This window comes from Hetaerina americana, unplaced genomic scaffold, assembly GCF_022747635.1.
Source record: "Hetaerina americana unplaced genomic scaffold, ioHetAmer1.1.p SCAF_2, whole genome shotgun sequence".
Lineage (NCBI taxonomy): Eukaryota > Metazoa > Arthropoda > Insecta > Odonata > Calopterygidae > Hetaerina > Hetaerina americana.
The window spans coordinates 47,278,081-47,293,877 of record NW_027286763.1 but is presented as its reverse complement, the minus strand read 5'-3'; the positions used below and the strand labels follow the sequence as shown (position 1 = coordinate 47,293,877).

Below are 15,797 nucleotides of genomic sequence, written 5' to 3'. Positions count from 1 at the left end.
AATGCGTGGGCTGGAGGGAGGTATAATATGTTTTGGCATCCCGTCTTGGAGTGCATTCGGTCCGTTGTAATGGAATGCGATGGCCAATGCATTAAATTGTTTCATTACAAAGTTATTTATTTTCTACTGGGACGTGATTTAAATCTGAATTTACAAATCTTTTCCGAGTGTGAACTAGTCCGTAGTTTTTCTCCATTCACATTCTGGTCTGCCGGGTAATTTGATAAACATTTCATGCCAACGTAATATCCTTGCCTTTGTTGTATAAAGTGATTGTCGCAGTGGAAATTTAGAAGGGTATACGTAATTTTTCATTGATTATTGGTTAAATTTGGTGAATCTAATTCGCTAAATTTAAATGTAGTTGCGATAAAATGGGTCCATGCCGATACTCATTGAAAACAAGTGGAGGTGCTTTGTTACGTTTTTTATCGCAATGATTTTAATCGCGCTTCTAAGCTGTCGTGACGCGTCCCTGGAGTGCGCAGACAGCCGTGTATATGCCATACGAAGAGCTCCAGTTGGAGCACTCTAAAATGCTTGGGTTGAGTTAGGCTTCATTTAGAATATGCTGCTAGTGTATAGTATATATATTAGTAGGATATGGAAAGTTTGCAGAGGAAGGGTGAAATTGGTGCGCTGTACAGCAAAGTTAAATCTTTATCGGGAAGTAAGAAGGGAACATCTACATCTACATCTACATAATACCCCGCAAGCCGCCGCAAGGGCGTGTGGCGGGGGGAAGATCTATGCTAACAGTTAGAGATAAGGCGGGTAAGATTGACACAAAAAGGATCCAAGAGAGATGGAAGGAATATATAGAAGAACTGTGTAGTAAAGAACTTAAACCAACAATGTTAGACATAGAAAAGGAACATGACGTAGAGGAAGATAGCTTAGGTCCAGGCATACTAGACGATGAGATAGAAAGGAATTAAGGGAGATGAAACTAAATAAGGCAGGGGGGGTGGATAAAATTCCTGCGGTACTGAAATGTTTAGGAAAATGTGGGAGGAAGAGGCTATATGGGCTGATTCGTAGTGTCTATGAGGAAGGAATATGGCCGGAAGACGTGAGATCAGTGTTAGTTCCTATTCCGGAAAAGGTAAAGGCTACATCATGTGAGGACCACAGGACAATAAGTATAAGTTTGATATCCCACGCAGCTTAAGTTCTCAGGATCATCAACAAAAGGATAGAGAGTAGGGTAAAAGATTACTTAGGGGATTATCAGTTAGGGTTTAGGAAGGGTAGAGGTACGCGTGATGCCATTGCAGTAATGAGATTATTAATCGAGAGGAATATGGAATACAACCAGGAAAAATTTGCTTGTTTCGTAGATTTCGAAAAAGCGTTTGATAGAGTGAATTGGGAAAAACTAATGAGTATATTGCACAAAATAGGAATAGATTAGAGGGACAGGAGGCTAATCCGCAACCTGTACATGTCTCAGACTGCTCAGGTGCGAGTGGGGAACGGGGAGTCCGGATGGGCAGTGTTAGGAAGAGGTGTAAGGCAGGGTTGCCCACTATCACTGTTGCTGTTTAACCTGTATGTAGAGGAAATTATTAAAGAGGCATGGGAAGAACTGGAGTTAGGAATGAAAGTCGGCGGGGAATCTCAGTTAGGTTTGCTGATGACCAAGCTTTAGTTTGTCAGTCAGCCAAGGGGTTGCAAGCATTGCTGAGTGAATTGTAAACTCATTGCCACAGATATAGGATGAGAATCAATATTAATAAAACAAAGGTTATGCGATATTCTAGAAACAAAAAGGCTAAGATAAACATTAAAAAAGGAGGGCAAAAACTAAAGCAGGTAGAACAGTTTACGGAAGTATCTCGGAAATGTTTTGGACACGGTCAAAGTAGTAGGGACGCAAAGGAGAAGACTTGCGCTTGGCAAATAGGCTTTCACAAGGAGGAGGGAGTTAATGACGGGGACTTTGAGTAAGGATATTAAGAAAAGACTGGTAAAAACTTTGATGTGGAGCGTAGCTATCCGCGTACGGCGCGGAAACGTGGTCATTGAAGTAGGAGGATAGACGTAGATTGGATGCTTTTGAAATGTGGGTGTGGAGAAGAATGGAGGTGAAATGGACTAAGAAGAAAACAAATGAGGAGGTATTTGGTATTGTGGGCGAAGAGAGGGGTTTGTTGGGAGAAATCCTATGAGGTAGGACAAAAATGGATGAAGGGTGAAGGGGTTGAAGACTCTAAAAGAGGGGATTTGGGCAAACAAGGAATGGGCAAGAACAGGATAGGGATGTTGGACGGGATGAAGGGAGGAAGGAAGTCCTCGGAGATGAAGAGGGACCTGATGTAGACTAGGTTGCTGGATTGTGTTTTGTTAGGATTCACAAAATTTATTTGGTAGTTGTGTCCATCCAAAAACCTACCTCAACCGGTAGATTACCTAATAATAATATATATATTAGTGAAGTTGGACTGATGGCCGCATTAGATCGAGTGCAGCATAGAGGAGCTAGAATTGTAAAACGTTTTTATGATAAACTGAGTAGCGTATCAAAATTATTAGAGGAGATAGGCAGGAAATCACTCACGGAGCGAAGGTTAAATTACAGCTTAAATCTCTTGCATAAATTAGATTCCTCATTAGCATCGATGTTAAAATGTATTATTAACCCCATCGTACTAAGGAGGTAATATGCCAATAAAATTAGAGATATTAGATGTAGAACAAATAGATTTAAGATGTCATTTTTTCCGCGAGCTATAAGGAATCAGAATAACGTTGTCCGACCGCGGTAGGCGTAAAAATATTCGGGTCAAAATCAGTCCTGTGTGTATTCACTCCCTGCCACACACCCTAGCGGAGGATTGCATGGTACTAAAAAAGATTTAGTCATAAATGGAGCAACCTGCTGGACCTCTAAAACTCTTGAGCAAGGCGATCTCTCATGTGCTAGATTCCTATTCCTGACTTTCCGTAAAATAATCCGTCTTTTTCCGTACCTTCCCCCCGAATATTTGAAATCTGATTAGGTCCTTAATACTCGAGCATCCCTCGTCGCTATGCGTGCCAACTGGTGTCATCGAAATCGTCCATTTTGTAGATTCGATTTTTACTAGAGCTTTCCCGCTCGATTACCCCTACCAAATACGAAGTGATCTCGCAACCAATAGTACCGTCGTCCTCATCGGGGATCCCGGGTTCTCATTACACACATTCTTGTTTTTCAACAAAAAAGCAGCCCGATTTACCGATTAGATTTGGCTAGTTCCTGTTTGTTACCCCATGTCCCGATTCTCCTGATCTTCATATCTATTCTCTGGTTACCTTGTTGAAGCGAGAACGCTCCCATGGCAATCGACGGGTATCTAATCTTATGAAGTCTTAATAGTACTGTTAATTCCTGTAATATATAACTTGTAATTCAGAAATTTATATCTTTCATAGCCGAAATTGATTGCCATTTTTCAATAATCATGCCGAAATTAGGAGTTTTTATGACGGGATCGGATGAATTATATTTACCATAAATTCTTCACACTAATAATGAGCTAATGGAAACATTTTCCGCGACGCAGTGGGCAAAATTCTCCCTCCTTACGCTCTGAGAAAAATGCCGTTTTCAGAAGAACCGTCTTCAATGCTGTTAATTTTTTATTAATTGTCTTCTACAATTTAGTAAAAATATCAAAATGTCGATCGAAATATGTCACGACGTAGAATGATGTTTAGTCAGAGCCAGCACGAATTAAGAAAAAGTAGATCATGTGAAACAAACACCCTTGGGTCTTTTTCACATCCTGAAAACCATGCCGTTAATTGAATAATTAATTTGTCATCAATTGGATTACTGTGGTATTTTTAGCGGATTTTCATTTTTTTTCCTTGGTTTTCGAGGGCATCCAACGGAGACCGACTCACGTGATCAGATAATTGTGTACATCATGCGAGATGCCTATTGGCTTCGGTTTGCATCTGTTTGCTCGACTTAGAGCAGCTATTCTGTTGAGCCGGAAGAGATGCAGAAAAAAGGGACCTAATTTACTTGAAACATTAAAGCCTGTAATTGAGCCTTTATTGATATCGATTTGGGAATTTTCGACCCGTGGAAGTACGCGGTCCCTTATTCATGGCAGAAAAAGATACGTTTAGTAGCTACCTTGAAAATATCGACTTCCAGTGACGTCCTCAAGGTCAAACCTTTTTAGTGCAGCCCTCCAATCGCGGTCATTTATTTGAAATTCCAAAAAATATTAAAATTGCGACGAGTAAAACGTGAGAATTTCAAGAATATTTCGGAATAATTTATTGAAAAGAGATATTTAGTTGGCAAGATTATTCTTGTTTAAAACTGCAAATTGAGTTGTGACCGACAAATAGACGTATCAACAATACAGAAAGTTGTTTAGCGTTTAGCTATTAAAAGAATGCAAAAAAGTCTTCAAGACTTCTTTAAAAAAATGCTTTGACCGTGCTACGAACAGAAAGAAATTGTCGCTTAAGCCAGGGTTTTTAATTGTAGGTCTCAGTACTTTGCAAATACTATACCCCTTAGCACAGTGAGACAACGTTATTCTCATCCCTTATTGTTTGTGGGAAAAATGACCTCTATCTGTTCCACATTTAATCTTTTTAATTTAATTTACATGATCTCTATCTACCGTAGTATGATGTAGCTAATAATACAGTTATTCTTCCCTCTCAAATAATTCGAGCTCCATGTAATAGTGTGATCTACTATGTAAAATAACTGAGCAAAAATGTAACTTCCCCTAAGCGATTTTTCTTGCCGAGGCTTATTCACGGGTGACTCGTACTCCGTATGAAAAATCTTCATAATCCTCTTAAAAGGCTTCCTGGGTGAGACTCCTTCATTGCTTCTTGTCTTTGTGGTCTGGTAATTTAATTTTCAAAACATGAGAACTTTTTTGATCGTTTTACTCGTAAGTACATCACTTACCTCAAGCACCGCCCGCGATTAATACGCCGCGTTATTACTCAACAAAAATCTAATTCTAGTTCGTCCCATCAGACGAAAATCAGGTGTTACTTTTACTAATTGTACATAATGCCAGATTTTAAATCGAAATCTATTGTCATTTGACGCACCTTTTAACTCATTTCCCTGTGCATTGTTTTGAAATTTTTTCTTTTGTGACAAGAAGTAAGCTGTTGCTATTCGAGTTCCGTTCCTTGTGGTTGACTCATCCGATATACTTTTGAACTACAGATTCATTCTCCTCCTCTTGTCTTTTGTTTGCTGGATAATTTAATGAATTTTACTTCCCTAGTTTTTCATTTTGATCAGTAACAGTTGGTTAGCATAGTTGCTCATATCGTATTATTTCAAAGTTTAAAATGTAAAATTACGGCTTGGCAGCATTTCTTAATGGAAACAGTTGAGGTAATTTCCCCAAAAAAATAGCGATCCTGTCAATAGTTTCTTATTAGGTTTCAAAGCCAGGTACGGCCTATAATGGAGGCCTAATAGAAGTTTTGAACTTAATTGGAAAACGTTACATTTATTTAAAGAAATCGAATATTTTAAATTCATGATTTCGTCTGCCTTCTAATGGGATCATTTAAAAAAAAATCGGTAAGCCTCGGAAATCTTCGACAATTTCGTCGTTAGGCTCTATCTGGGGCCATATGCAAGGAGTAAAAACATCTCACGAAGTGTCAAGAAAAACGGCGACATATACTCTTATCTTATAATGATAACGCCCTGCTTTTCAAGTTTTAACTTAAGTTATTATTCCTTGGGAAGATATTTGTCCTCTGAAAGTAATAAATGCTTCTTTCAGTCGCAGGAATTATTAATAACACACTAGAATTCATTATTTTTTCCCGTTGAACTTCCTTTTCTATTTTATTAGCCTCCTCCGATAGTGTCACGACAATAAGTATGCCAATCTGTAGGATAGAATCTTCAATCCATGGTCCCCCGGTTTTTTTAATAAACCGATTCATCCCAAAATTCTTTGTTCTAAGCAAGGGTGCCCAATTATCAGCGTTTAATGATGTAGATCTGATTTTCCGTCTTATAATGCAAATATTGTGGCAGGCTGGCACATTCTGTCTTAAAGGAAGTTACATAGAAACCCTGGAAATCGCCATTACATCTTCATCGAATGATATTGTCACTTTTCACTCTCTCACACACCCGCGCTGGTTAACGGGTAATTTTTTTTCGTACCCTCGACTACCTACTGATTTACAACTAGGAATGCAAAAAACAGTTTTAGACCAAGTTCCATCCACAAATATGGGCAAAGGGGATTTCGCTTTTTAGAATGGGATTTTGTGGCTAAGCACTGTTGAAATGTTTTCCACGAACGTGTTGTGTTGTTTCTATTATAAATTTGTGACAGCAGTTCGGGATGGCTTTATCTGAGACTTGGCGTAAATGAATGCGTGACAACTTCTCGAATATGTCGTCTGAACCTCACTATGAAGTGTGGCAACTACTGAAGTATGTATGCTTTTCCAGCAATGACTTTTGACTGTGAAACTAGCTTTGCCAACTTATTTACTGCTCTGAATTTGCCATGTTGTCTGCTTATCAGCTTCAGTTTGTAGCTTCAAGAGCCATCGTTAGGAAGTAGATATTTATTTGATATTGAAAATTTGCTGTGAGACATCATTTAGTGGATTTGCCCAGAGAAATCTCATATAATTACTTTAAGCGTTTGCCAGTGTTTTAAAACTTGAACAAGATGTCGATATACACTTTAAATGCCGCGCGAGGAAACTTAACTGTTTCCATGGTTTCCATGCCGTAACCTATTTTTCGTAACCTTCGTAACCTACTCCCAAGTGCCGCTGTCATCATGTGTGGTGTGAGTGGCTCTAGGGACACGATTACATATCTTTATCTTCTTCCGAAAAACGAATAGAAAGATGTCTAAAACTCTAATCGAGAATCAGCATTAATATGTGTGCTGATAAGAGCTTTTGTCCATTTGTACCTACCTTTCGAGTGAGTCCCAACCCGGCAGAAATGCATCTGTACAAAGGGAATTATTTAAGGTATGTGTTTTGTCGATTTGAACAAATTATAGCAATACTCTAAATTTATTCGAGTGAACTTAGTATTTATTCTGGTTAGATATTCGCAATGTGCTGGTTACGTGCGTATAGAACGGTATGCTATGTCCTTAACACAAAAACCGCACAAGTTTTTTTATACTTGGTTCTAGTCTTCCTTGGCACAGTGTGGGAAACCGGTTTTTTAACTTGCCTTATTCACAAATCATCTAAATTCCTTATAAAATGCTTTCGTACTCTTCTGTTGAGTAATTCACTGTCTGAGATGGTTCTAATGCTGTAACGAGATGCTTTAAATTCTATCACAACTTTCGCAGGGAAGCGGAGAAAGTTTGCAATGCTCGGCATTGACGTGGTGACGAAATCAATGCCGATGTTTTTGTTGCACTTTAATAAAACCTCATTGATTTACGCATTCTATGTGGGGAATATTAATATTACGAATCTACAACAGAAAAATCAACAGGTCATTTCTTGCGTACATAGTCATTTACTTTTTGTTGTCATTACATTTTTGTTATCTCTATCAAACAACTCAAGTCATTTGTTATACATGGAAATGAAGAAGTAATAATGGTAGTAATAATAATGAAATAATGAACTGCGGTCAATTGGATCAAGTAAGAATGACCTTGTAATATATGCTTGTTTTAAAGTTTGATTGAACTAATTGGGCAATTGATGATGATGACTGGTGTCTATTGTCAGATTTTAAATGCCCAAAATTTAAATGTTTGGTTGTGTGCGTATTCCTTGACTTACAATTGACGTACTTTTATTGCAATAGGCCCAGTATGTCGCACGGGACGGTAATGCATTCCAAATTTCAAGAAAAGGACTTTACAGTGGCCACTCCTGAAGAATTTGTTCGCAAATTTGGTGGCACCAAAGTGATTAACAAGGTTCGTTTTTCATCAATGTACTATTGTTTTCGGACATTCAATTTGAATTACAGCAGTAAAATTGTAATTTTCAAATTTTAATTTTTTTTAAGGTTCTTATTGCAAACAATGGAATTGCAGCTGTCAAATGCATGAGATCCATACGCAGGTGGTCATATGAAATGTTTAGAAATGAGCGGGCTGTTCGTTTTGTGGTAATGGTAACACCTGAGGATTTGAAAGGTTTGTTTATTCTTTATTAAGATCATTCCTATCCTGTTTATTCTTTATTTAGAGCAAGCCATATAACTAAGATACTTAAAAGAGTTCTAGATTGTTGCCTGAGTATGGAAAAATATTATTATCATATTAACTCTCATGGTAAGAACATGAGGAATATTGTGGTGATTAAGAAAATGTATTATTTCTTATTATAGCAAATGCTGAGTATATCAAAATGGCAGATCACTATGTCCCTGTGCCTGGAGGAACAAATAATAATAATTATGCAAATGTAGAATTAATTCTTGACATAGCAGTTCGGACACAAGTGCAGGTATGAAATATGTGCTGTCATCATTACGTTTTTCATGATTTCCTTATTAATGTATACAAAATTTAAAGTCTGATTTTAGCTTTTCTACTTTTGGCTTCCTGTTGTGGAAGTTTTGAGTATCCTTTGCAAAACAACAAATATACTATTCCACAGAATGCTTAGTTAGTACCATTGGTCTTTCTCATTGGATATGTTGTTCAGTTGAATGCAAAATCGATTGTTTTGATAAGATACTTATTTCGACAACCAGGTTTTTCTGAATAAAATTCAAAACAGAAAATGTCTGATATGTGTATTGTATGTTTTCTGTTAATAGGCCGTTTGGGCAGGATGGGGTCATGCCTCTGAGAATCCTAAGTTACCTGAGCTTCTTCATAAGAACAATATTGCTTTTATTGGACCCCCTGAAAAGGCAATGTGGGCATTAGGAGATAAGATCGCTTCCAGCATAGTGGCACAAACGGCAGATATTCCAACCTTACCATGGTCTGGGTCAGGTAAGAACAGCCCCATTGTGGAATAATAATTATCCAGAGAAGTTAATTATTATAATACTCATTATTTCATTCTTAAAATAAGATTTATGCATTCACAATGGTAGCAGTAGCAGTAATTTAGTATTTTAAGTCTTTGCAGTGAGGTCTTCTTTATATCCTTTGGATATGATTGGAGAAGGCTCTGGAGGTTTTTCGGGAATTTCTGTAGTGGTATTCTGATGTGCAAACAACAATTGCATTGTAATATCCTTCTCAACCCATTCCATTCTGACCTTTGAGCCTTATGAAAAGGAATAACCTAGAAAAACCATCGGTGAATTTTTTTTTAATTCTTTAATAACCACTTTACTGAATCATTTCAAAGAACCTCGTGGTAATATCTTTGAAGTTTAGCAGGTTATGATCAATAATCTGTTAATGAAATGATTTTACTTTTGGTTATACTGACCCCAATTCATGACCTTGACTTGACTTTCTTGGATTGGTCAAATGGTTAATGACCCCTATGTAATTAATTCATGGGGACAACATAGTGGAATTAGTCTTGAAGTAATTAAAAATACTTTGTTTAAGAATTATAAATTTTATCTAAAATAACAAAATAAGTAATTTCGTGCTCTGGTTGATGAACTTTTATCCTGTCTTTAATCCTTCAAGTAACATAAAACCTTCAATCAGTTTATAGTGTATTTGAAGCAATGAAACCCAATGAAAGACATCTTAAACCAATTTCAAATTATTTTTTTTGTGATTTGTGTTTGTTAGGTAGATGAATCAATTCTACTGTAATTATCAGCTGCTTCAGATGGCCATAGTTTTCATGTGGATACTATTGGAATTGTTATCAATGATAATGATCTGGTAGGGCCCCCTGATTCTTTTGTTACTTGACTTCTATATTTCCTTGTATTCACATTTTTCATTGCATTGTATTACATAGGGCATTTGAAGGCCTTATATTTTCACATCCCATCGACTTACTGTAATCTTTTGTGTCTCATTATAGGCCCAATGAGTTTCCTTTTTTCAGTGTAGTCTAATCCAGTCTTTCCTAATGCTTCATTTACATAGCATTATTGTTTGTCCCATGATTCATCATTTGACCTTCATTATTCTCTTAGTAGGTTTAGGAATTTAGTGAAGTATTTTACGAAAACTGAGAGTCATGTTTGGATTTGGATTCTTATTGTGTGCAATTTTGGGTTGTTGATATTGTGTATTTAAATGACGGATAGCCTATGTCAATTAAGGTTATATGACACAATCCTATTGTGCATTTGTGTTTGGTTTCGGAGAATGTGTCATATGTGGCTTATTCAAGATGAAGTATGGACTCTCTTTCCTCGCTTGCCTCTTTTATGGGTCAAGGTCAAAAATGGGTCAAAACTTGATGCACCTCGATTCACTTATGAACAAATATGATCACCAAGTTAGAGTTAACTTGTGGTTCACTATACTTTATAATTTTTTGTTCTAACATCTTTTTGTTTAAATTTCAATGAGCAATGTACATCACATTATCTTCAAAATATGCAAAAGATATCTTAAATTCTCATTCAGTGGGATTTATTATGTTAAAAAATGGAGCTTGTGTCACTGAACAACTGAGTTGTCACAATGTTATTCACTAGATATTGCTCATATTACTAATTTTTTTGACAGAAACACTCCCATTGCTAGCGTAACTAATTGGGCTGGTGGCCTTACTGAGTATTAGGTGCTATTGTGTGTGTGCATTTCCTCTTTAATACCTAAATATATATGTAGATCCACTATATGAATAAATTTTGTAGTCTTTCTGTGAACAACTTTTTATTCAAGTTCTAATAATGCTTTAAGCAATTACATACCACTGAGTGACAAACAGAGAGAGACTGCCAATAAATAGAGGAAAGGAGAAAGTAGTGTGCTTGCTCAGAAAAACGATTGATTTAATTTAATTTAAATGTGTGTTATAACTTAACACTGGTGAAGTCGACAATATTCGGAGATACCAATATCAACTCTTCCATTCATTTTTTTTTAACTTTATGAAAAACTCCTTTCTAATTCAGTGTGCTATTATGAGGTGTTAATTTACAACTTGTATCTATTGATTGAATAATATATTGCAGCTGAGGTATTTGTGGGGGTAAAAACACAGTGGGAAAGTTCATTTTCATTTTGTGTTGAGATTTGTTTATTTGCAATCATCTGTACTTGGGTCTCTCTAGGTAAATTTAATTGGCTTGGGATGAGTTGTCAGGTTGATGGAAAAGGATGAGATAACAATAAACTAAAGTTATTAGATACGTATTTTCAACCTCTTTGAACATGATTTATGTAACTGGTATGTATTTATACATTCTAACATGTTAGCTCACAGGGAATGATGGCATAAAAGTGAATGCAATCATTAATACTTTTAACTTCTGGCTTGTCCATTAGTGTGCACCCTATGGCTAATCAAAATGTTGGTGGCTGTCCTTCCTTGAATGTAAATTGTATATCGCCATGCACTGTTTTTTTATTTTTCTTATGCTACATGATGAGTGAAATCTTTAATTTTCTTCTGCTTCACCAGCCATTTTTGTCATCTTCCTCAGACTTGAAAGCACAATACACTGGAAAGAAGATAAAAATCTCCACAGAATTGTACAAAAAAGGTTGTGTATCAACTGCAGAGGAAGGAGTAAAAGCAGCGCAAGTCATTGGGTTCCCTGTGATGATTAAGGCTAGTGAAGGTGGTGGAGGGAAAGGGATAAGGAAAGCAGAGAATGCTGATGAATTCCCTAATTTATTTAGGCAGGTATGTTATCAATGATACCAAAGAAGAAATTGGATCCCTCGGCATGCTCCAAGTGGATTCAAGTACCCTCTTTTCACCCTCCCTTGAATTACATAATCTTTTGTAATGTACGTATGTACATGCTTATTTGGTTGTTTAATTGTTTAAGTTCAGAGGCTTGGAAAAATCTGAGGATTTGCTCCACAAGTGTCTTGGAAAGAAAGGTTTAATAATATTCCTTTGTATTGGTTTATATTGGCATATCTATAATAATAATAATAATCATGGACAGGTTCAATCTGAAGTTCCTGGGTCACCAATTTTTGTGATGAAACTTGCTCGTTGTGCTCGCCATCTGGAAGTGCAACTATTAGCGGATCAGTTTGGAAATGCAATTTCACTGTTTGGGCGTGACTGCTCCATTCAGCGGAGGCATCAGAAAATTATTGAAGAGGCTCCATGTGTAATTGCTCGTCCAGAGGTTTTGGAGGAAATGGAAAAGGTAAATAAGGCTGTATCATGAAGTTAATGACATGGCTGAGTTAACTATCAAGAAGATTCTCTGTCTGTTGTTTCTGATACCAGTGGAGAAGGATTTTTGGAAGAGGCATAAAATGAATGCCGCACTAAAATTAAAATGCTCAGTATGCTAATTGACAACCTAGATGAATGAAAAGCATTTGGTTATGAAATCAGCATTAATCACAAACATTCATTTTATAGCTTAAGTCACATGATATTAATAAAAATGAACGTTTTATGATGCTTACTTCATCGAATATAGTTTTCTAGTTACTGGTAAAAGAGATACATATCTGCCATAATATTATCCATGAGCAACTCACTTAATTTACTGAATGGACTGCTAAATTTAATTTGGTGTGATTTTGAAAACATTGGTACCTACCTGAAATGAATGATTTGCCATTTTTCTGTTTTTGAACTAACTTCCAACAAAATAAATTACATGAGCTCTGCTAAAGTATTTCATTTCAGTATTCATCGTGAGTATTGCATTTCAGGCAGCTGTTCGATTGGCAAAAATGGTCGGATATGTGTCGGCAGGAACTGTTGAATACCTTTATGACACAGATGGAAATTTTTTCTTTCTTGAACTCAACCCACGATTGCAAGTTGAACACCCTTGCACTGAAATGGTTGCTGATGTTAACTTGCCAGCTGCTCAACTTCAAGTAAGTTAATTACGCAAATGAAGTATATTGAATGTGAATGGCTCAAGGATCTGGATTCCATTATTTTTTGTTACTTTTTAATTGTCTGGGTGATAATGCTGAAATGCAGTTGGCTCTTACCCGCTCAACTTTTTTTTAATGCTTGGAGAGGTTGATAAGACCACATCTCCCATTTTCTAATTTACACCTGAAATATAGAAATACACCTGAAATCCAAAATTTCCAGGGCTTGACAACTGTGCCATCATTTTTAATTAAGGACAAATAGATCTGTTTTCAAGTTTATGATACTGATTGTTTAAAAACTAGGATTACAATGTTGCTTATGCTAAAAACGTCATGGATATCTGCATGAAAATATACTAAAAATGCTCATTATAAGTGGTTCTGGAAGAATACATAGGGTGAAAAAGTAGCCAGAGGAAATATTTGATTCAATCAAAAATGTCAGTAGAATCTGAAATATTATTGTTTGTATTCTGATGGGAACTTGTGGCAATAGATCAACTGTTTGAGGATCAGCTGAGTTCTCAGGAAGTGATAGTGCAGAAAAATTCTGAAGTGATAACGCATGGTCCATGCACAGACCTTTTGTGTTTGTGTTTTAATTACATTTTTCTGGAATTAACTTGACTCCTGGTGTATTAATTTATTAGCATGCTTTCACTTGTATCATCTGGTGAGCATACTGTATGCTAAATACTTTAAGTACTTAGTTTAAAGATCTGAACACTGTCAAAATTCAATCTTATTGCCAGGAACTGGCAGTGATAGCTTTTGTGAGTACATCTTGTAGGTTATGGTTTTTTTCCACGTGAAAAGAAGGTCATGGTGTTCAAATGGTGGGACAAGCAGAAACATCAATCCCTGAATCTGGAAAGAGAAAGAAAGTACATAGGGGCATTGAAATTCATTCAGGGGATGTCAGATGTCCAAGGGAACCCCGCTTTTATGGAATGGGAGTTTCTAAGTGTTCCTTTTATCGTTTGAAAAATGGCATTTCCAAAGTTGTTAAAGTCTATTATGTGACATTAGAGAGTATGTCTAAATCTGAAAACAACCAAAGCATCTGATGTTAGCCTTTTTGAGTTAAAAACCCTAAGGCAGTGTTACTAATCAGAGCTGGAATAAACTCCTGTTTCTTAAATTCATGTGGTGGCAGTCACTTGAACACCACCTCTCCCGAGAGTTTAACTTTTTCCGCCATCTCATCTCACCTCTGTTCATCTACATTTTGTCAAGCCATCTCTCCTTTATTTCTGTGAAGGAGCCTTGTTTTCGAATAATAAAAAGTATAGACTGCACAATTTAGTTTGGCTTAAAGCTAGAAATCTATAGTGCAAAGATCTGTTGCTAGCCACATATTCTAATGCTCAACTTTGCGGCAAAGATTATTTGTTCAATTTAATTAGCAATATAGGTATTCTTTGACTGAGTTGAGTACAAGCAATGTTCCTTTTTATGGGCAGTAATGGTGAAATTTGTTTGAAGTTAGTATGATTAATTATTTTACCTTTGGTTGCAACTCTTTCACCTTAATTCTCTTGGGATTAATCTGCAAATAATAATCAATAGAATCAAAATTTTTTCTTTTCATACTTCTGCTAAACTTAATTTTATTCTCCATTAATTTTTCTGCTTCCATTTCAGATTGCAATGGGAATACCTCTACACCAAATCAAGGATATTCGATTGTTATATGGAGAAACCCCATGGGGTGGTACACCAATAGACTTTGATTTTCCTTTTCACCAACCACAGCCTTGTGGGCATGTTATAGCTGCCCGTATTACCAGTGAAAATCCTGATGAAGGTAAATTAACTTTCATATATGTGTACCATACAAGTAATATTGAATTGTTAAAGTGAATATTAGTTTAATCACTATAAATCATCATTTTTTCGTATAGTTCAAGTGATTACCATGTACATATTATGGGTATCAGAACTAGAGTTTGAAATATCCAGTTAATTTCTGGGACAAAAATGAAAAATTGTATGTAATGTAATTGGATTAGTCATCCATAATAATCTTTCACATATATATACTTACTTTTTTGAAGTGCTGCTATTTCTAGATGCATTTCATATAACATTTTAACATAAGTGGTTAAGACATTGCATCAAAGTTGATTGAATTTCATTTGTTTTATAATTGGTACGCTTGTAATTTTTATTACAATAAGGTTCTAGCCATTGTTAGAACCTTGTAGTTGCCCTTATGTTTTAATGGCACTATAATTAGATGTACAAATGCAAGGTATCTATTGGATGAGAGTTCCAACTTTGAAAAATCTTCATTCATGTTTCATCAATGAGTATATCATCGATTTTAGTGATTTCTGGAATATTGGCCTCGACAGGAATTCCAAAATTTTCAGCATCACTTTTGCTTCACATGGACTCCCGCAAGATTTTGAAACCACTTAAGAACCAATCTACTTTAAGGTTGCAGTTTACCATAAATGTTTATCAAGTTTCTCTTTAGTCTTCTGAGGCTATTCATCTTTCACAAAATAAACCCTTACATAAGAGATTTTGTGTGTTTGATCAACACATAAAATCTCTTTCAGCCATTTTTTGATGATTTGCTTGATTTAAGTAAATGCTAAACACAGAATAATATACCAATCTGACTTAAAATTGGAGTATGTTCCTTCAAGAGACAGTACTAACTGTAAATATCATCCATACAAACCAGTGGTGCCATCTCACTGACTTTGTAAGAATCTTTTAAATAACCCTCAAAATCCTTGACGTTTGAAACTCATTGTGCTGATTGATGGGATAGAATTATGTAAATGGGGTTAAGTTCTGTTAAATTTGCACTGTGGCTTATTTGGAAGATATTGAAATATGCCATGTATGTCATTTCTGTCTTTGGGA

The 15,797-nt window shown here is 36.1% G+C and overlaps 1 protein-coding gene across 3 annotated transcripts in view; it reads left to right on the top strand.

Annotated features, from left to right (window-relative positions):
• Nucleotides 1-15,797, top strand: part of ACC (acetyl-CoA carboxylase) — an 86,095-nt gene that overhangs the window by 32,413 nt on the left and 37,885 nt on the right. For 2 of the 3 annotated variants that reach the window (XM_071585985.1, XM_071585984.1), the window contains exons 3-10: nucleotides 7,805-7,919; nucleotides 8,012-8,141; nucleotides 8,336-8,454; nucleotides 8,771-8,951; nucleotides 11,537-11,739; nucleotides 12,011-12,220; nucleotides 12,741-12,911; nucleotides 14,562-14,724. In XM_071585985.1, coding sequence (XP_071442086.1) covers nucleotides 7,805-7,919; nucleotides 8,012-8,141; nucleotides 8,336-8,454; nucleotides 8,771-8,951; nucleotides 11,537-11,739; nucleotides 12,011-12,220; nucleotides 12,741-12,911; nucleotides 14,562-14,724 — 1,292 coding nt within the window. Of the gene's footprint in view, nucleotides 1-6,934; nucleotides 7,000-7,804; nucleotides 7,920-8,011; nucleotides 8,142-8,335; nucleotides 8,455-8,770; nucleotides 8,952-11,536; nucleotides 11,740-12,010; nucleotides 12,221-12,740; nucleotides 12,912-14,561; nucleotides 14,725-15,797 lie in introns of those variants that run through there. The other variant, XM_071585986.1, reaches the window with a different exon arrangement.